This window comes from Penicillium verrucosum, assembly GCF_028828655.1.
Source record: "Penicillium verrucosum strain IBT 35672 chromosome Unknown utg000001l_segment0_segment0, whole genome shotgun sequence".
NCBI classification, from domain to species: domain Eukaryota; kingdom Fungi; phylum Ascomycota; class Eurotiomycetes; order Eurotiales; family Aspergillaceae; genus Penicillium; species Penicillium verrucosum.
The window spans coordinates 9874465-9893164 of record NW_026643210.1 but is presented as its reverse complement, the minus strand read 5'-3'; the positions used below and the strand labels follow the sequence as shown (position 1 = coordinate 9893164).

Here is an 18700-nt window from a genome sequence, read left to right as displayed (position 1 = left end):
CCAGCGTCTGCAGCTAATACAAGGTTATCAATGCAGGGGCCAAATGCAGTGCACGGTGTTTCTGTCTCGGTTTCGCTTCGTGCGTTAGTACGAAATTACTGGCGGCTTTGGGCAGTTGCAACATCCGATCCAAGAGCCATAAACCCGGACTGATATCATGGAGAATGTCGTAACCTTCCACAACTGTTGTCATTCCAGGTCGTCATTACCATTGAGTGTCTGGTATCACGTTGCAAAGATGGTATTCAAGAACACCCCCCTCACCAAATCAACTATCGGCGTCCTTTTATTAATGAAAAATTATAACAGAGCAAATGGATGCAATATGCCTTGGTTCCTTTGGCTGTATTTACAAGCCCCTTCCGATCGATGTGGGAAGAATGGACTGGTTCGCACCAGGTGAACATGACCAACATGCCATGTGGTGCTTCAAACTATACTACTGAGATAGTTTCCCTCGATCCTTTGGCAATTTATATCAATGGATTCATGTCGAACTGGGAGATTACCCATCTGCGTGAGCTAGCGTGAGTAAAAACTCACCTCGAAAAGCGAAACAATACTGATATCTTGGCAATGGGGTTAGGGACAGCCAAGAGACGTTTATGTATCACGAAGATAAACACCCTGACCAAAAGGATCACACGTCTCGCCGCATAGCTAGTTCATGTCGCCTTCCTATGGACGACCCAGTGGTTGAGTGCATTATTCAACGGTCGACTGATTTCGTTGGGTTTGTTACCCATGACGGGTTTGAGCAACTTCAAGTGGTTAAGTACCGCGAGAACGAAAGACATGATCCTCACCATGACTGGTTCACCTCTCCACCCAAGCTGGCATCTGGCCTGACATGTAACCGGGCGGCAAGCTTTTTCGCCTATATGGGAGATGATCCCCAGGGAGGAGAAACTTGTTTCCATCATTTGTATCCTGCTCCTCAGGATGCAGATCCAGCCAAATTCAGTAACATCAACAGCGACAATGGTCTTGGATTCGCTACCAAACCTATTACTGGAAATGCGATTTTTTGGATGAACTTACATTCGAACAATACTGGGGATCCCCGTGTGCAACACTCAGCGCTTCCAATCAAATCTGGAACAAAATATGGTATGAACATATTAATGAAGAGATGTTTTGACTAGAGAAAAGTGCAAGCCAAATAACACATCGTGGACCATTTTTCTATCTGCTTGATATATAACTCAAGTATCAAATACAACTATTGTGAATGTTTATCCGGTTGATCAACTACTAGTTCTACGGAGGGAATAGAGTGAAGCCTGACAACGGCAGCAAATCATCTTCAACAAGACAGTTAGACTATTACTATATCTTTCGCTCATCTGTACAACTTCTTTACATATTTTCCTCCTTTTCCCACATCCCACTTCCAACACACCGATAACAAAATTTGGAATATTGCTACTATGATTTCCTTCAAAATATTAACAAAATGTATCCTATACACCGTTGCCCTCATCATCTTAATTTTGGCCTTTAGCGAGCGCAAGGGATTACCTTCGTCAAAGCTAGCACGATATGGTTCAATCCGAAACGTACAGGCGTCCGGGGCGACAGCCACAGTATATCACTATCAATTACCGAATGGAAGATCATAACTAGCGGATTTGGAACTATAAATAAGGGTTTATAGTTCAGTTTGAATATATACGTAGTGCTAGTTACAATTGCTTCGCAGTAGTAATTCGTATTGTATCTGCCCTTGGCACTCTGATCTTACCCCTCCTGAAGACCCTTCATAGTAAGTCTTCACAAACTACCCCGGTCCTTTCGGTCGGCGAAAATTGGGTTACGAATTTCGTTAAACGACGTCCTCTCCTATCCTCCCGGTTCTTAAAACGATATAATTACGAGCGTACGAAATATAAAGACCCTAAAATTATTAGGGAGTGGTTTAATTTAGTTTAAAAGATAATCCTTTAATTTAGAATCGATCCCGATAACGTTTATAACTTTAACGAGACTAGTTTCGCGATAGGATTAACGGTAACTACGAAGGTTATAATAAGGAGTAAATACTACGGTCGGCGAGTACTTTTATAACCTAGAAATCGCGAGTAGGTGACTACTATTAAATATTTAAATGCTTCTAGTTGGGCCCTTCCTCCGTGCGTGATTTTTAAAGGTAAGATCTTTATTAAATTATGGTTCGACGGCCTTCCAGAGGACTAGCGGTTTGAAGTTAGTCCTAACTGCTAGACTTCGGATAAAATTAGACTTCGTTAGCTTACGAAGCTCTTTATTCCGACTACTTCTTTACGGACTAAGGGGGCTTACCGGCTTTTGATTCTCAATAGCTACGGAAGCTATTTACTGGGGCTCTGCCAACCTCGCTGCACACAACGTGCATAGAGCCATAGTGGGTGGCGAAGACTCCACAGTTGGACTGGTGGTTTGATCCAGAACGGTGGCCACGGGTGGCTGTCAAGCCATTATGGTCTTGCATCGGACCAAGTGTACCAAGCCACTGTCATCACCACTGATGGTAAGCGCCTTGTTGCCAATGCTGCGCAGAACCAAGATCTTTTCTGGGCCGTTCGCGGCGGCGGTGCAGGACAGTTTGGCGTGGTGACCGAGTTCGTTCTGAAAACTTACCCCGTACCCGACAACATGGTCACGGGAGGGTTTTCTTTCCATGCAACTTCCCACTCCAACGCCAGCGAAAGTGCGTCCTGGAATGCCATGGCCGAGCTTGCTTCTCTCATTCCCGATATCATGGATACTGGTCTCACAGGCAGTGTGTCCGCAATTACGGGTAAACAGGCTGTGGCACTGATGGGGCTAGATCAATCCCCTCCGGGTGTCGCTGCTTCCGTGAGTTTGACCGGGTTTAACATGACTACGCGTGAAATAAACATTACGATCAACAATCTGGTAAACCGGATCGCCAACACCACCCAAGGGAACTATTTGGGATTTTCTTTGACAGCACCAACCACTAAGAGCTTCTACACTGCGACTGACTCTAGCACCAACGCAGGGGCTGTCAGCTTGCTCACAAGTCGCCTCTTGGGCCGACGGGAGCTCTCCGATATTACCAAAGAGGACCTGATTCAATACCTTCAACAAATCCTCGTTTCCCAAAGTCCCACTGGATCAATGCTACTCTTCGGTTTACAGGCTGGGCTTGGACCCGCTAGCGTTCCGGAAGAAATGCGTGGAAGTGTCCTTCCAGCCTGGCGTCAAGCCTACGCACATGTTATGACTTACGGGGCATCAATGAATGCTACTGGTGATCCAACCGAGTCTTTGAAATCGGGAGCTAAATATTATGAAACAGTCAAAGAGCCTGTATGGAGGAAATGGGCTCCAAATACCGGTGCCTACATGAATGAGGGAAACCCGTTTAGCACTACATGGAAGCAGGATTTCTATGGTGAGAACTACGAAAGTCTTCTTGAGATCAAGCGCAAGTACGACCCCAGTGAAAGTTTGTTTATCTGGAGCGGTCTTGGTAGTGACATGTGGAACTATGACCTGAAAAGTGGATTGTTGTGTCGGACATCCTAAATTTCAGCATGTCACTTCACATATTGATTTTTAATTTCACGAGGGAAGTGTAAGACTTATTTATTATGATGCACTCAATTCTTGGTGGTATCCTTTTCACAGATGGTCTATCCTCGGACATTTCTTGTTCGCGGCTCCTGGTCTATGTCACTAACTGTGTATCATATGTATTATTATACTTGGTACTTGGTATGATGGCTAGAATAAAGGGAAATAGACATTCTAGCAAATATTCGCAAACATCAATCGGTATCCTCCTCCAGATCTTCAAAAAGTGGCATAAACTTCTCATTCTTAGCCTCAGTTTGTTCAGGAACAACATTCCCCTCCTGAATTTCACAATCCCTAAGCACCGAGTCATTGCCAATATAACTACCGCTTCCAACTACACATCCAGTTAACACACAGCCTTCTCCGATGACAACGTTATCAAGAATAACGCATCGCGTGATGCGGGCACCACTGCAGATCTTGGAGTTCGGGCCGATACAAGATTCCTTTATAACGGAACGTTTCTCGACAATCACATTAGATCCAAGGAGACAGTCGGCTTTTGAAATAAAACAGTCCGAAGCTACACATTCAGGAGAAGCGATCTTTCGGTCGTGGGCGAATGGGGGTTGGGTAGCTGCACGGCCGACCTCTTCAATGGATTCTAGTTTGGCTAGACGAAGGGAGGTGTATAAGAGAAGAGCGGGATTGTCAACACGACTGACAAGTCGCGTAGATCCTTTATGAAGATACGCTAGAAGGGGTGGTACTTCCGATATGTCGTTTTGTGGTGGTTGGTGGGTGATAGTGCTCAATTCTCGGTAGTCGTGCTCTCCATGGTTTTCTTTCTGTTGGCTCACACAAGTATCCATTCCAAGCTTTTCATGTAGTCCCCGCTGCCATGCAGACTTGGCCCAGAGCCCAATGAGATCTTCGCTAATGGACACTAGTCTTTCTTGACGCCGTGCGAGATCCTTAACCCAGTAGGGGAAAATGTAGAGGTGTGCATCGCGGTAGCCAGTCAACATCTTGGCTTGTTTGGCTTGTCGCTTCGCAAATGAATGACGAAGAAGAAAACCCTTGTCGCGTTCCAGGTTTCGTTTCACAGTATCCAGCCCGATAGACATGAGCAGTTTCACTGTTGATCTTGCAGATATCTTAGTCTGCCGAAGTGGTTCAACGGCTATCAGATCCGAAGCCTCATCGTTCACGGAATCCGCTGCGTGATAATACACACAAAGTCCGCCTCGACGGTGTCTTCCCTCATCAGCCATTACGTTCTGACCTTGAGACGCCATCCACATTTGTTGCAGGTATGTGCCCTCGATTTCACAGACGAGATCACAGGGTAGGAGCAAAAAGTCGGATTCGATGCAAGATTGAACTTCGGGAAGGCGAAGCAATTGTGCTGTTGCCATTGTCGCTTGAAGGTCTTGAGGGGCGAGGAGTTTTGGCATAGGAAGTGATTTTAAATAAGGGTTTTGCTGTAAAGCAGACTGGATCTGAGCAAGCGCGGAAGGAAGTATGATCAATGTGACATCTGAAACAATTAATAAATTTCATAATAATCAAAATGCCATTTCAGATTTGAACGGTCTTAACTCACCACTGATATGTGATGTTTCGCAGAACTTTAGAGGGTAATATATCATCGGTCTGTTAGCAACCAGGGCAAGACATTTCGGAGTCTTCTCTTGATTAAGAGTTCCAAATGAGGTCCCAGGACCGCATAGGATCAACGCTTGAAGTCCAGCTCTAGACATGTTGGTGAACTATAGCGCGATTTTCCGATGCGTGTACGATTGAGAAGGCCGTCGAAAAGAGAATGAATTGAATGGCGGATACAATTATATATAAAACACCATACGCTGTGGTCTTTGTACGGATGGAGACACTACTAAATATATACGATGAAAGGCTTAATATATAACTAGTTAGTTATGTTGTACTTCTTTGTGGTGGATCAGATGAAAGAAGTGGATCAAAGGAGGAGCGCCCCCATCGAAATTACCTAATCACCGATATGCCGAGGTCCACGCGGAGAACATTCTTGTTATCTCAAGCTTGGAAGCATAAACAAACCTATTGTAGAATTACATTTGAACCAAATCCGACCATCCCATCGGAAAGGAAGAAAATGGCCACCCCAGAGTCTGAAGCCAAGAGGCAACGCAAACGCAGCGACTATGGCTTCCACCAAGTACACCAGACCCGATGGTCAGTACCAGGACACTCCGAACGGACACCCGCAAACCTACCAGACACCGACACTAACACTAACACCTACACACACAGGTTCGACAACGACATGTACGCGCATCTTAATAACGCAGTTTATACGCACCTCTTCGACACAATCGCGAACACATATCTAATCCAACACTGCGGCATGGACCCCTTCAGCGTGAACAACCCAACCCCAGCGCCGACTCACGGCCAGCCCTCCAACTTCCCCTCCCCGTCGAACCTAGCAGCCGGCGCAGACCAAATAGGTCTGATTGTCTCAACACACGCCGATTTCTTTGCCTCAGTGCGCTTCCCGGATCTGCTAGAGGTCGGGCTGCGTGTTAATAGGCTCAGCAAGTCCAGCGTTACCTGGGAAGTGGGTATTTTCCGTAAGGGTGAGGAGGATGTTAAGATGGTTGGGACTTATACACATGTTTTTGTGTTGAGGGAGACTATGCGGGTTGGGAAGACGGGGATGGAGGAGCGGACTAGGCAGGGCTTGGAGAAGTTGCTTGTTAAAGCCGAGGCAAAATTGTGAGGTGGGTGTTGGGCGCTGGGCTGGGCTTCCAAGGTTGTACATAGTTCTCATATCGGAATATAGGTAGCCCCTTGCATCCCAAGGCAGTCGTATAATTTTCGGAATATTGTCGGGGTTCTGGACTCGAGATTGATCATATGATCCCTGTAGGAATTCAAGAGGAAATAAGAATAAGCGATATAGCTCAACGAAACGGTCCATCTCCCGAAGTAGATTGGTATGGTATTAATCATCTGAGGAATGTGAAACGCCGATGTGAAGAAAAGACAAAAACGTGCGCCCTGTAGATCAAGTAGATCATTGAAACTCCTGGATCATTGAAACTCCTCGATCATTAAAAGTCTAATCTAACCTGAGATCTAAAGACAAACAAAAAGAAACCTGAAAACAAGTCCATCGCTATGACAAAGAAAATATGAAACTGAAACCATAAACTTTTGTGGGTTATCATGAGAATCAAAGAGACACGCTAAATCGCTTCGCAATGACGAAAAAGCGCCAACAGAATGGGTATGCACGTATGACGGAATTTCCAATCATCATTAGGAGAATTGTCATCTGACAATCTCGGTGTTTGTGGGTTGAGACAAGCTCAGTCAAATTTGCCAGCAATGATACTGCTGCATCGGGACACGTTGGCACTGGTGGGAGGCGAGGCACCGCGGCGCATGGTGTATCCATCTTCATCGAGCCACCATTTGGGGTAAGGGCCAAGGATGAAGCTGCCCTGGGCATCCCAGCCAGCGACCCAGTGAATGCCGTCGTCGAGGAGGAAAAAGCGCAGCTTTTCCGGGCGGCTGCCCTTGTGCAGCGGGGCGTCGAACCAGCGGCAGCGTTCCTCCAGTTCAGATTCGAACATGTAACGGTGGAGGATGCGACAGTAGACAAGTGCAGCAGGGACTTTTTCATCGTTTTCGCACCCATCCCGACGGATGAGGTGCCATCCGCGACCCGGGAGGAACTTGTATGTTCCCGGGACGGGGGATTGCCAGTGTTGTTCCTTGAGACCGCTGTCGCGTTCGCCCTTCTGGAACCAGTAGGTAGGGCAGAAGATGGCTCGCGCACAGAGGAAGAGGTTGGGGGCCATGATTGAGGATGGTATCAAGATCAAAAAAGGTATGTGGAAGGATGACTTGTCCACGAAAGTCGGGGGGAAGCCCAAGTTGAGATAGAAACGGCACTGAAGTACAAAAAGTCTCAAGGGCTAGAGCTGGCTATAAGTCGACAGCCATGGTGGAAAAATAATAAAATATCAGTCAAAATCCAAGTTGAGATGGGAATTTGACGTGTCTTCGGCGTTCACCAAAGCTCGGTGGAGGACCCCTGAGAACTTTTCAGAAGACAAAGAATGCAATCACACTTGGCACGGGGTTGTAATCTGAGGCAAGGACTGGTTGAGAATGTCCAATTCAAACAGCACTGGCCCGACAGCAGGGTGTTTTCGTTATCGATGCGGTGAGTAGGGGTTGGCGTGTTTTAAGTCGGGAAAAGGGGGTTATGATAAGCTTGCAGCTTTACTCCGAAGGAACAGCTTTGTTTTTTTGATAACGAGAAAAAGAGGATGGTGGGCGGTAGGCGAATAGGGAGGGTTGAAAAGAGCTTGGACTTGCAGCAATCGGCAACACGCAGTAGCACGTACACGCACGGCCGGCCGGTGTTAGAGCTCAACAAGAGCGTGTGTTAGAGCTTGGGCATTTAACTGGAGGAATGTCGCCATGGTGATTTTTTGTAGAAGATATATATAAAGTCGAAATCAGGAATGTGTGTTTGGATATATTTGGCGGTCAGATGTGGAACAAGGAAAAAGTCAATCGACCCACTCTTTACCCTCTTGACCAGAAGCCACAGGCTCTAGAACCCGGGACTTTCCCGCACTTTGTCCGTCGTCTTCGAGTGGCTGAAAATGGCTGAAAATGTGGATTATCTAACCGCTGACTTGAGAGATTTTCACGTGCGGGACCTGCCGAGTCTTGGCAATCCCATCATTTGACTCCTTTTGGCTCGCGGCATTTTTTCGTTCTCCCCTTATTATCCTCTTTAGGGGCTGATCCCTTTCCCTTTCAGCGTCATAGCTACCCCCAATTGCAGTCAACCGGTTTCATAGGAACTTATTCTGACTCAATACTAAAGTCTCGAGCACTTGGCACACATTCCCGACGGGAAATTTCCCAGGCTGCAAAATTTCTTGTGGCGCAGTTGTTCTCGTGGTTCAGCCCTATACTATTTCTGCTCGGTGTTATCCTTAGCTTACAAGACGAGTTCTATTCCAGCCTGATCTATTCGAAGCCAATGGTCTAGTTTCTCATTTCCCAGTGAAACATTATTTCCACGACCTTAAATTGTCCTTGATGTATCAGCATCGCTATGACCAGCACAGCTAATATATGGTGTGATGACTGCATGCATGTTTACAAGCTCATCACTATCTAAACTTGACGGAATATCCCTGTCCATGCATAATCACAATCCTAAAAATCCTTGCCGTGCCACCTGGTCCAGAGCCTCGCAGCTACAGGCGATCGCCAAGCCAATCCTTGCCAATTTTGCAATGCAGCCCGATGCACGGCCTTTATGACCTTTATGATTTTTTTTCTGTTTTTTTCTAATGCTCTCGAGCCCCCTTTGAATCATCGGCCTTCTTTGAGACCGCCGAGGTGAGATGGTTTTATCTCACTCACTCTATTCGCCTATACTCCGTAGTCTCTGGTGAAATGGCCTGGTTCGGTACGGTTCATCGTTCACCCCTTACGTCCTTCCAATCACCACCAACAATTCATTCCATACAAAAAGTCACTACAACATAGACATCTTTAATCTTTTCTCGAATTACTTTTTTCTCATTATTCCCGAAATGCGCAAATGTAAGCCTTACGATGATGTTGCCTGGGCAGTAAGCACCCAGATCTGGGAGGACTGGCCAGAACTTCTTCGCACTAATGGGGACATCTACAATGATATTGGAATCATCCTTTCCGAAGAATTCAGCGATCTTGAGTGTGCCCTCTTCGAATTTCTCAACACAGGCGGTTTTAATACCTGTTTTAAGATGAAGTTCACCAATAATTGTTGCGCTGTTATACGGTTCCCACTGCCCGGCGCTATCATGTTTCCTAAAGAAAAAATCCGCAATGAGGTCTCTATCATGCAATTTCTCTTGGAAAAATCTTCAGATGAAACCCTTATTCCGGTGCCTACCATCTTCCGCTGGGGAGAGACAAAAGAGAGTCCCTCAGACTTAGGTCCTTTCATCATCATGAACTATATTCACCACAAGGGAAGTATGGGTGATCTTCTTGAGATGCCAGGACGCCAAGGAGGCCAACGTCCGGTACTTAATCCGGACCTCAAGCCGGCTAGGCTAGAATCTCTCTATAGAAAACTAGCCTATATTGTCCTTTCCTTGTCTATACTCTCATTGAACCGAATTGGATCCCTTGACAGAAATGATGATTCTACGTGGGAAGTGTTACACCGGCCCCTATCCTATTCAATGAACGAAATTGTGCAGCTGGGGACGCTACCCCGATCGAAACTACCGATTAACACGTACGACAATGCGTCGTCGTACTTTGAAGCCCTAGCGGACCTACACATCTCACACCTCATAAGCCAAAGGAATGAGGCGGACGTCGAGGCGGATGTCGAAGCGGATGTCGAAGCGGATGACATCCGGCGCAAATTTGTGGCTAGATTTCTCTTTCGGAGACTTGTCCGAGACCAGGAGCAGAGGAAGCAATGGATTTTCCATGATAATGGTCCGTTTCCAGTTTGGTGTGACGATTTTCGACCCGAAAATGTTCTAGTTGATGAAGTTGAAAGCATCACTGGAGTGGTGGATTGGGAGTTTACATATACCGCCCCAGTCGAATTTTCTCATGCACCACCTTGGTGGCTTCTTCTCAAAAAGCCGGAAGACTGGCCTAAAGGCCTCGATGACTGGTGTATTGAGTATGAAAAACCGCTTCAGACTTTTCTTGAGGCAATGCGGAAATGCGAAGATGAGGCAATCCAGGATAGACGGCTAGTGGAAGGCCAGCGGCTATCAAGTCGGATGCGGGATAGTTGGCAGAGCGGAGACTTTTGGATCATGTACGCTGCAAGGAACAATTTTGCCTTTGACGCAATATATTGGAAAAAGATTGATCAGCGATTCTTCGGACCTGCCATATATGAAGACGACAATATTTGCGATGTATGGCGCAAGAGACTTCATCTCTTGGAATCTGGAGAGAAGGAGCTCATGGAGGAATATGTGAATCTGAAGCTCAAAGAGAGGAACACATTTCGTCTTGCTTGGGACCCTGATGAGTACACCGTGGGGTGGATCAAAAGGATGAGGGAGATAAAGAGGAAGGAGGAGGGGGAGGAGGGAGAGGGCGGAGGAAATGTATGCTAAATCCTCTTACAAAATGGACTTGTTGAGCGCCCGGTCATTCCAGCCCTGGTCGGCCAGCGCCATACTCTGTTCTTAACGTCGGATTCCACCGCTCTCTCGTCCGCTGCTGGAGGGAGGCCACGGCCAAGACCATTGAAGTCGGTGGGATGGTCCCACGGCCATGGACTAGCAAATCCGAGCAGCCCGGAGATAGCCCTCGCTTTGGGCAAATGTCCTCCTCGTATACACAGGACTGCCGATCCTCCTGTCGAGAGTCGATGTTGACCCTTGAAAATCGCCTATAATATTTGCTAGAGTGCTTGGGAAAACTAGACCAGTGTGAGGTCCATGGAGCGATGACCGGAGACTATGTAGGTATTTATGTAACTCTGGATTTATGATGACTTAAATCGAATTGGGATAATTGGTATGAGGTGAATCGGCCTGTGGCGACTCTTGTATGAGTAAATCGCGGGAAAATATCATTTCGCCGAACCGTTGAAAATATCCATGAGAATTTTTTCCCGAGATCACAGATACAAATATAAAGCAAACCCATTGTAAAAAGTTTGGAAAATAAAATTCATTCATTTCATCATGTCACTCACCTTCGAATGTATCCCCCTCACAGTCGAAGGCGTCAGTCTCAACCTATCAACGATACATAAACTCAATTCAAACCCACCAATTCTCTTCCTCCACGGCTTTGGTTCCAGCAAAGAAGATCTCGCCGATCTAACGCTCCAGCCATCTTTAAAACACCATGGCTTCATTGCCTACGATGCTCCCGGCTGCGGCCACTCAGCAAGCAACAACCTCTCCGCAACAGACATCCCGTTCCTTGTGGCGACGGCTGAAGCCTTGCTCGCGCGCTTCAACATAGACAAATTCCACCTAATAGGCCACTCAATGGGCGGTTTAACAGCCCTCATCCTCGCAAACCAACATCCAGACCGTGTCCTCAGCTTCGTGAATATCAAAGGCAATCTCGCACCGGAGGATTGCTTCCTCAGCCGCCAGATCTTCATGTTCCCAGCTGACGACGACGAGGCGTTTATGGATGCTTTTATTGAGCGCACGCGCACATCGGGATCGTTTGCCAATGCTATGTATGCTAGCACCCTGCGCGCCCGGGTCCGGGCTGCTGCGGTTCGGCCGATTTTTGAGTCCATGGTGCGGTTGACTGATCATGGGCACTTGATGGACAAGTTTCTGGCATTGCCGTGCCCGCGCATGTTTATGTTCGGAGAGGAGATGCGTGGGTTGTCGTATCTGCCGTTGTTAGAGAAGGAGGGTGTTGAGTTGGCTGATATTGTGGGCGCTGGACATTTCCCTATGTATTCTAACCCTGTGGAGATGTATCTCCGGATTTCGGGATTCTTGGATCGGGGTGCCTAGTGAGATTAATACTGTAAATAGAATTAGAGGTAAATACAAAGATGGACATAGATGCGGAGATATTTACTCCCGTGGTCGGGAGGTAATAGTACTTCCAACCTTGGAAGGTTCATGTTTAGTAAAAGAAGCTAGGAAGAGAAGCTTTTCTTGGCCTCGGACCGGAAACCTTAGAAAGTGCTATATATAATTTAGGAAAGAGCAACCTCGTTGTCATTGGAGATAGTCAAACATGACTATCACAGCCACCTGGGTATTGACGGATATCTACATAAAATATTAATCAGTATCTTTGTCGGCTCAACTCGGCTCAATTCACCTCCGAGTGCGACATTCGAACTATGGCATATGGCATTCCATTGGCAAATCCATGGCCTGATCCAGGGAGATTACTATTACTATGATTTAAGTGGACCGGCCTTGATACAGCAGGCGGGTTGTCACCTTCATGGCCCCTGCTCATCCGGTATCTGACTGTAAGCGTTCCATCGCAATCATATTCTTCGTGTTGCAAATAAATCACTCACGGTACTTTAGACAAAAGGAAGACGGCCTCCGTTGGACCTCCGCACCTCACAAAAACAGTGTGGGGCATCACGCGTGAGCTGCCAGCAGTTCGGAGTTCCAAGGTTCTGAGACAAGCTTTTACCGAAGATTGTGTGGATTCCTGGTGGAACAATGGCTGAACTCTGTGGCCACTTGCGGGAATCGCACGCTGACGAAGCTTTGGTCCTCCGGTGGTAGATATGGGACAATGTTACATTTGGCGTTGGGGTCCATGGTTAATGGCTGCGGACTGATAACTCGCTTCTTAAATATTGGACAGACCATTGCTTAGCGGTCCTGAAGAAGGTCCGCGCAATTTGAAGGTCCAATCCGAGTGCTTCTAGGGGTTTGGCACGCGATACTGCCATTTCTTGTTGACAACATGTTTTTTGTCAGTTCTCCCCGTATATGAAGAGAACAGTTCTGTCCTCCACTCCCACTATTTTTTCTGCATCTCTATTTCATAATTTGTGATTACCCCAATTACCATCATGGCAGACAAGATCTCCAGCACTATAGGTGTTGAGGCCGATGCTTATCCGAATGGAGAAAAGAGGGACACCAAGGAGCCTACCGACTCTGCTCCTCCTTACAAACCCGCATCTACCTTTTTTGATGCCAGTCACTCCACCTACACGGATAGTAGCATCACCTTTGAGAACTATATCCACTGGGCCAAGCGGTCACGCGAGATTGAGAAGCATATTTTGACCGAAAATGAGGGATTCGAGGGCATGTTCAGGAAGCTTCTTAAGAAAAAGTCGGATGCTCCAGTGCCAATCCAGACAGACACCCAGGAACAGAATTCTACTGTGACTGATCCCAGCGCCAAGCCTAGCACAACCGATGATTGGGGTGTTACAGAGTCAGAATGGGAACAGGCACAAAGGGCCGCACGAACTGCAACCTGGGGTTCGATCTTCTATCTCATTTCCACAGACATTCTTGGACCGATCAATGTCCCCTGGGCGATCAGTCAGATGGGCTTTGGACCAGGGGCTCTACTTTACACTGTTTTTGGCGCCATGGCTTGTTACTCTGGCTTGCAATTATGGAAAATCTTCGTCGGTCTTGACTCCACTCGATTCCCGATGCGCAATTATGGCGATTTGGCTTTCCGCGTCTACGGAAACTGGGCACGCATTGGCGTGAACGTCCTACAAAGCTTCCAGTTCTTCCTCAATGTGACCCTGCTCATTGTAAGCAATGGACAAGGATTGGCACAGATGGCTGTTGGTTCCAATGGTAAAGGGTTCCTTTGTTTCATCGCTGCTCAGGTTATTTTCATGGTCATCGGCTTTATACTCGGACAGATTCGGACCCTACAACGCCTTTCTTACCTGGCTAACATAGCGGTCTGGCTGAATATTATCGTCGTTATCATGACCATGGCTGTGGTTCATGAGTATCCTCCTAACTACAAAGCTTCGCTGACTAGTTACGGTACCCCAAAGGGACCCGTGAAGACAACCGGGTACTGGCCTGAGGGTTCGACTCTTGACAACAAAGTCAATGCTATGATGAATGCCGTGTTCGCGTACGGCGGCGCAACCCTCTTCAATGAGCTCATGGCTGAGATGAGACGGCCATATGACTTCTGGAAGGGCTTTATCATTGCTGAGATCTTCATCTACGTTTGCTACCTTGTCTCGGGCATGGTTGTGTACAGTGCGCAGGGCCAGTTTACATTCAATCCTTCCTACCAAGGTGAGCGGCATAACATCCAAGGGAGATCTTGAAATTACTGACAATCATACACCAGGTATTCCAAATTCTGCCTACAATTTCCAGACTCTAGGCAACGCCATCTCATTTATCACCGGTGTCATCGCTGCACTGCTGTATGGCAACATCGGCATTAAAGTCTTCTACTCTGCCGTGCTACGCGATCTCTTCCGTTTCCCAGAATTGAACAGTCGAACTGGCAAGTGGTTGTGGGTTGGGCTCGGTAAGTTAATATCTAGTTCTCCCAAGGCTCCGCGTGTACACAGATATTAAGAATACCTCTAGTGCCTGTCTACTGGACTCTCGCCTGGATTATTGCCGCCGCAATTCCACAAATCAGCAATCTAACATCATTTGTGGGAGCCGCCTGCATCCTGCGGTTTTCTTACACATTCCCACCACTGTTGCTGGTTGGGTTCAATGTCCAGAATGATGCGATACTCCCCGAAGAGGAGTTCAATTCCACAACTGGCCAAGTACAGCGCGTGGACAATGGAATCAAGCGGTTGATTAGAGGTTACAAGAAGAAGTTTATTCGGAACACTTTCGATGTAATCTACTCGCTTTCTGCATTGTCCGCTGCTGGCCTGGGAATTTGGGCTTCGGTCACTGCCATGAACAAGGATTTCAAGTCGGGTAAACTCACCCCTTTCACTTGTGCGAACCCGGCTGGATAGACCAGGGTTCCAGGTTGAGTTATATGGCTGGGAATTGTTTCAAACACTTCTATGTGTCAATAGATGCTTGTGCGAATGCTTGTTTTGGTTTTCTCTCTCTTATATGCGAAGTATGAAGATGTATAGATTGTTGTTGGGTTTTCAGGCGTGGCATCTGTACTAATGTATCAGAGCACCTGTTTTGGTGGTATTGCTCTGCTATCTTGATATGCACTCATATGCCAACGTCAAAGCGGATCAATAATGACTGTCCTAGCGTTGCCGACGGCGCTTCATTGCAGATCCAACTTTCCGATTGCCGACTTCCGTCGGCTATGCTCAGTCCTCGTCCATATGTAATACGGGGAATGGCTATTCTGGAATGAGTTGGAAGTCATACGCCGCTCAACTACTCGGCCCTGCAAGTTGGGCGATCCGGTTGTCAGTTAGTCTATCAAAGGGTTCGCCGAATATTAAGAAGATACAACAAACGTTGGGCACTGAATGTATCAGATAACTTCGATCAAAATGACTAGTTAGGCTTATATACAGAATTCAAATTGAACCCGACTAGACATAAGATGGGTATCCAAAGTATACCCCCAACATATTCCAAAATCATCTCATCTCGTCGCACGATCCTCAGCTTCAACGCCCTGTACTTCCTTGTGATCGGAAGTAACAGCGCCATCATATGAAAGCTTCCTTTCGTTTGCGGTTTCAATATCACGCAATCTGCCAAAGGCATGGAACTTCTCGAAGAGGACATCCATCTCCTCGAGAGAGCGACCCTTGGTTTCCCTGACGACGAGGAAAACCCAAAAGGCCATGGCGAAGCAGAAACAACCAAACATTATGAATGTTTTCCAGCCAAGGTTACCGATAGCGGCGGGAGTCACATAAGTCACCACAAAGTTGAAGAGCCATTGGGTTGCCGATCCGCAGCCAACACCGTATGCACGAAGCCGGGTTGGGAAGATTTCAGAAATGTAAACCCATGGAATCGGTCCCCACGATGCGGAGTAACCAATGACATAAAAGTAAATCATGACGATCATAGCGAGAGATGCAGACGAAATAGCACCGTCACCGCTAGGGTCCGGAGGATAGGACACCAGAACACCACCCAGAATGAACATCATCGTGCACATCCAAATGGCACCAGCAATAAGAGACCACCGTCGACCAACCTTGTCAATACCAATAATGAGGAAGATTCCGGTGGTCACTACCTTGACGATACCATATATACCAGTTGTGAATAGACTGGTGTTGCCTCCGGCCACTCCAACGGTCTGGAACAGCTGAGGGGCATAGTATCCGATACTGTTGGTACCCGTCCACTGCTGCCAGAACATCATGAGGAAACAGTTGATGAAGCGAATGCGGTTTCCGGGCAGGAATGGTTCCCGCCAAGTAAGTCCCTGGGTTGCTTCGACTTCATGTTCAACGGCCGCTTTGATTTCGGCCATCTCAGTCTGAACGGCAGGGCTGGTAGTTGGCTCGGAGCGCATATATGCAAGGGCGTTGAGGGCTTCCTCGTAACGATTTTCCTTGGCCAACCAACGAGGAGATTCAGTCAAAAAGCACAAGCCGATCATCATAAGACCACCAGGCACCAGCTGGAATCCAATAGGGATGCGCCACTGCATAGTTGTGGGGGCGATTGTTTCCGCGACACCATAGCAAAGCCAGTATGCAATGGTGACACCAATGACGAGGAATTCCTGGAAGAGACCAGCAATACGACCGCGAATCGCCGGTGGGCAGTTCTCAGACACGAAGACTGGAGTGACGGCTGACATGCCTCCGACTCCGAAACCTGCAATCACACGTCCACCGTACATATATGATAACGAGTTGGTAGCAGCAGTTTGGACAGCAGAGCCGATAAGGAAGAACATCAAGAATCCCATGATAGAATAACGACGGCCAAACTTCTCATTGACGAAAGAAGCGAAAATAGCACCGAAGAAACATCCGGCAGTAAGAAGTGAAACGACGTTTGATGAGACTTGAGCATTTTTGGCATCTGAGAACCCCGAACTTCCTTCTTGAAGTCCAAAGTCGGCCTTGAAACTTGGCAGTTCCAGCACACTTCCCATCACACCCGTATCATATCCTTTCCGGGAAATATATTAGCATGCTGTATTTGATAGCCAATGGAAGAGAGATTTGTCCTACCGAATAGGAATGATCCAGTATACGCCACCGTGGCTAGCACGTAGACGCGACTATTCTTGAATATGCCCATTTTGCAGTTCAGGCTCCCTGAGTATGAAGTGAGGAAGAAAGGTATCGAGGGCAAGAAGGATCAGATATATAAAGCCCTAGAAATACTGAGGGCACAGACCGCGACCTCCGCATACTAAGTCGAGTAACCTTGGAATTGAGCTCATACCTTTGGAAATTTCTCTAATTGCTGGGGAAAGCGTACCCCGGATCCATCGTACCGTGGGGTTCAAATGCCGACACGTGGAGTAACTGTGGAGTATCGTGGAGAAATCTCATCCCCCCTTTGGTCCATCCTGCCCAGGTATATCCACATCTGCATGAACCTTGGAATGTCAGGAGAAATTATATTCCATAAATAAGGTTACACCATTCCCACTAAGGGAAACCAGCCAAGTACGGCGGTGCTCGGGGGTGTTGCTCGGCAAACCTACGGAGCATTGACTTATCCTACACTTATCTGTCATAGCCGAGGAATTCTCTCCTTTCCCCTGCCTTTCCTCTGTTTTTCCTCTCATTTTGCTCTGCCTTTCCTCCAACAACTCACTCTCTCCAATACAAGCACTATATTGCTCTATTCATTCTTCATTTTGGTGGTTAACCTAGGTAGTGACTACTTAGGTGGACTTCCAAGGTTGATAAGTGGCAATCTTTGACATTATCTGCCAAGGCTTCCGATTCCGGGCTCAGCTTCCCATAAACTCTTCCCATAAAGCGGCGTTCGATTGCCGATACTATCCCACATGGCCACCGACACGGCCATCGACACGGGTACCTATGAAGGGATATATGCTCAAATGTGGACTAATCATTGACTCGAATACCTCATGAGCCTCGGATTACCGGCATTGCGCTGTTCATTATCTCCCGCATTTAGCCTGAATTCCCCACAGCCGCTTATCTTCCTCATATAACCAGTACGAACCTCGATGGCTATGCTGGGGCTCCCCACGCGGTACTTAACACCGTCACGCAGAGCAATACCCTCGATCAACTGATTAATCTCCTCGCCAAGATCTCTTATCTCGGCGTTTGGCTCGCCTCGAACCGTGCGATTCTCACCACGCTTATTCAATCTACCCGTAACCGATCACCGCCATGAAGAAGCGCAAGGTTCCCACCAACTGCTGTTTCGGGGCTTGCATTCGGGACAGAAAGCGAGCTAGACGTGCCGGACTGGCAGCCGTCACCGATGCAGGGAAGCGAGGTAATTTTCTGCCGCAGTAGCCGTGCCCTAAATTATTGCCACGGAGTCGTCAAGACGGCTGTAATTTTTCGTTTCATCAAAAACTACAATGGCAGACACCCCCGAAGATGTTGAGGTTGTTTAGACTCTCGCAGAATCTGTGCTAAAAAGCTGGTGATATAACCCATGTCTTCATGATCCCTAAGTTGAAGAGGGTGTCTTTTAGATGCACGAATCTGGCATGTATACGCCCGGATGATCTATGGGTTCCAGGTGTGTTTGCTACACACGGTTTG

The 18700-nt window shown here is 47.4% G+C and overlaps 10 protein-coding genes across 10 annotated transcripts; 7 read left to right on the top strand and 3 right to left on the bottom strand.

Annotated features, from left to right (window-relative positions):
• Nucleotides 1-173: 173 nt before the first annotated feature.
• Nucleotides 174-3534, top strand: N7516_003600 (putative isoamyl alcohol oxidase; the record flags this gene model as incomplete). The annotated part of the gene is made up of 5 exons (XM_057216320.1): nt 174-241; nt 310-527; nt 587-1110; nt 2322-2383; nt 2428-3534. Exons 1-5 carry the CDS (start codon nt 239-241, stop codon nt 3532-3534), a joined length of 1914 nt encoding a protein of 637 aa, XP_057078203.1. The 5' UTR covers nt 174-238.
• Nucleotides 3535-3776: 242 nt separating this feature from the next.
• On the bottom strand, nt 3777-4982 carry N7516_003599 (translation initiation factor eIF-2B gamma subunit family protein; the record flags this gene model as incomplete). Its single annotated transcript, XM_057216319.1, has 1 exon — nt 3777-4982. The coding sequence occupies one exon, from the start codon at nt 4980-4982 to the stop codon at nt 3777-3779; it is 1206 nt and encodes a 401-aa protein (XP_057078202.1).
• Nucleotides 4983-5662: 680 nt separating this feature from the next.
• N7516_003598 (acyl-CoA thioesterase) lies at nt 5663-6289 on the top strand (the record flags this gene model as incomplete). The annotated part of the gene is made up of 2 exons (XM_057216318.1): nt 5663-5742; nt 5821-6289. 2 exons carry the CDS (start codon nt 5663-5665, stop codon nt 6287-6289), a joined length of 549 nt encoding a protein of 182 aa, XP_057078201.1.
• A 592-nt stretch (nt 6290-6881) lies between these two features.
• On the bottom strand, nt 6882-7376 carry N7516_003597 (uncharacterized protein; the record flags this gene model as incomplete). Its single annotated transcript, XM_057216317.1, has 1 exon — nt 6882-7376. The coding sequence occupies one exon, from the start codon at nt 7374-7376 to the stop codon at nt 6882-6884; it is 495 nt and encodes a 164-aa protein (XP_057078200.1).
• A 1764-nt stretch (nt 7377-9140) lies between these two features.
• Nucleotides 9141-10685, top strand: N7516_003596 (uncharacterized protein; the record flags this gene model as incomplete). The annotated part of the gene is made up of 1 exon (XM_057216316.1): nt 9141-10685. One exon carries the CDS (start codon nt 9141-9143, stop codon nt 10683-10685), a length of 1545 nt encoding a protein of 514 aa, XP_057078199.1.
• A 13-nt stretch (nt 10686-10698) lies between these two features.
• N7516_003595 (uncharacterized protein) lies at nt 10699-10969 on the top strand (the record flags this gene model as incomplete). The annotated part of the gene is given in 2 exon segments (XM_057216315.1): nt 10699-10718; nt 10729-10969. 2 exon segments carry the CDS (start codon nt 10699-10701, stop codon nt 10967-10969), a joined length of 261 nt encoding a protein of 86 aa, XP_057078198.1.
• A 292-nt stretch (nt 10970-11261) lies between these two features.
• N7516_003594 (alpha/beta fold hydrolase) lies at nt 11262-12062 on the top strand (the record flags this gene model as incomplete). Its single annotated transcript, XM_057216314.1, has 1 exon — nt 11262-12062. The coding sequence occupies one exon, from the start codon at nt 11262-11264 to the stop codon at nt 12060-12062; it is 801 nt and encodes a 266-aa protein (XP_057078197.1).
• A 1034-nt stretch (nt 12063-13096) lies between these two features.
• N7516_003593 (putative amino acid transporter) lies at nt 13097-15007 on the top strand (the record flags this gene model as incomplete). Its single annotated transcript, XM_057216313.1, has 3 exons — nt 13097-14312; nt 14368-14553; nt 14616-15007. The coding sequence occupies 3 exons, from the start codon at nt 13097-13099 to the stop codon at nt 15005-15007; spliced, it is 1794 nt and encodes a 597-aa protein (XP_057078196.1).
• A 602-nt stretch (nt 15008-15609) lies between these two features.
• On the bottom strand, nt 15610-17240 carry N7516_003592 (sugar porter family MFS transporter; the record flags this gene model as incomplete). Its single annotated transcript, XM_057216312.1, has 2 exons — nt 15610-17108; nt 17171-17240. 2 exons carry the CDS (start codon nt 17238-17240, stop codon nt 15610-15612), a joined length of 1569 nt encoding a protein of 522 aa, XP_057078195.1.
• A 721-nt stretch (nt 17241-17961) lies between these two features.
• Nucleotides 17962-18320, top strand: N7516_003591 (uncharacterized protein; the record flags this gene model as incomplete). Its single annotated transcript, XM_057216311.1, has 2 exons — nt 17962-18017; nt 18137-18320. The coding sequence occupies 2 exons, from the start codon at nt 17962-17964 to the stop codon at nt 18318-18320; spliced, it is 240 nt and encodes a 79-aa protein (XP_057078194.1).
• Between the last annotated feature and the right edge of the window lie 380 nt (nt 18321-18700).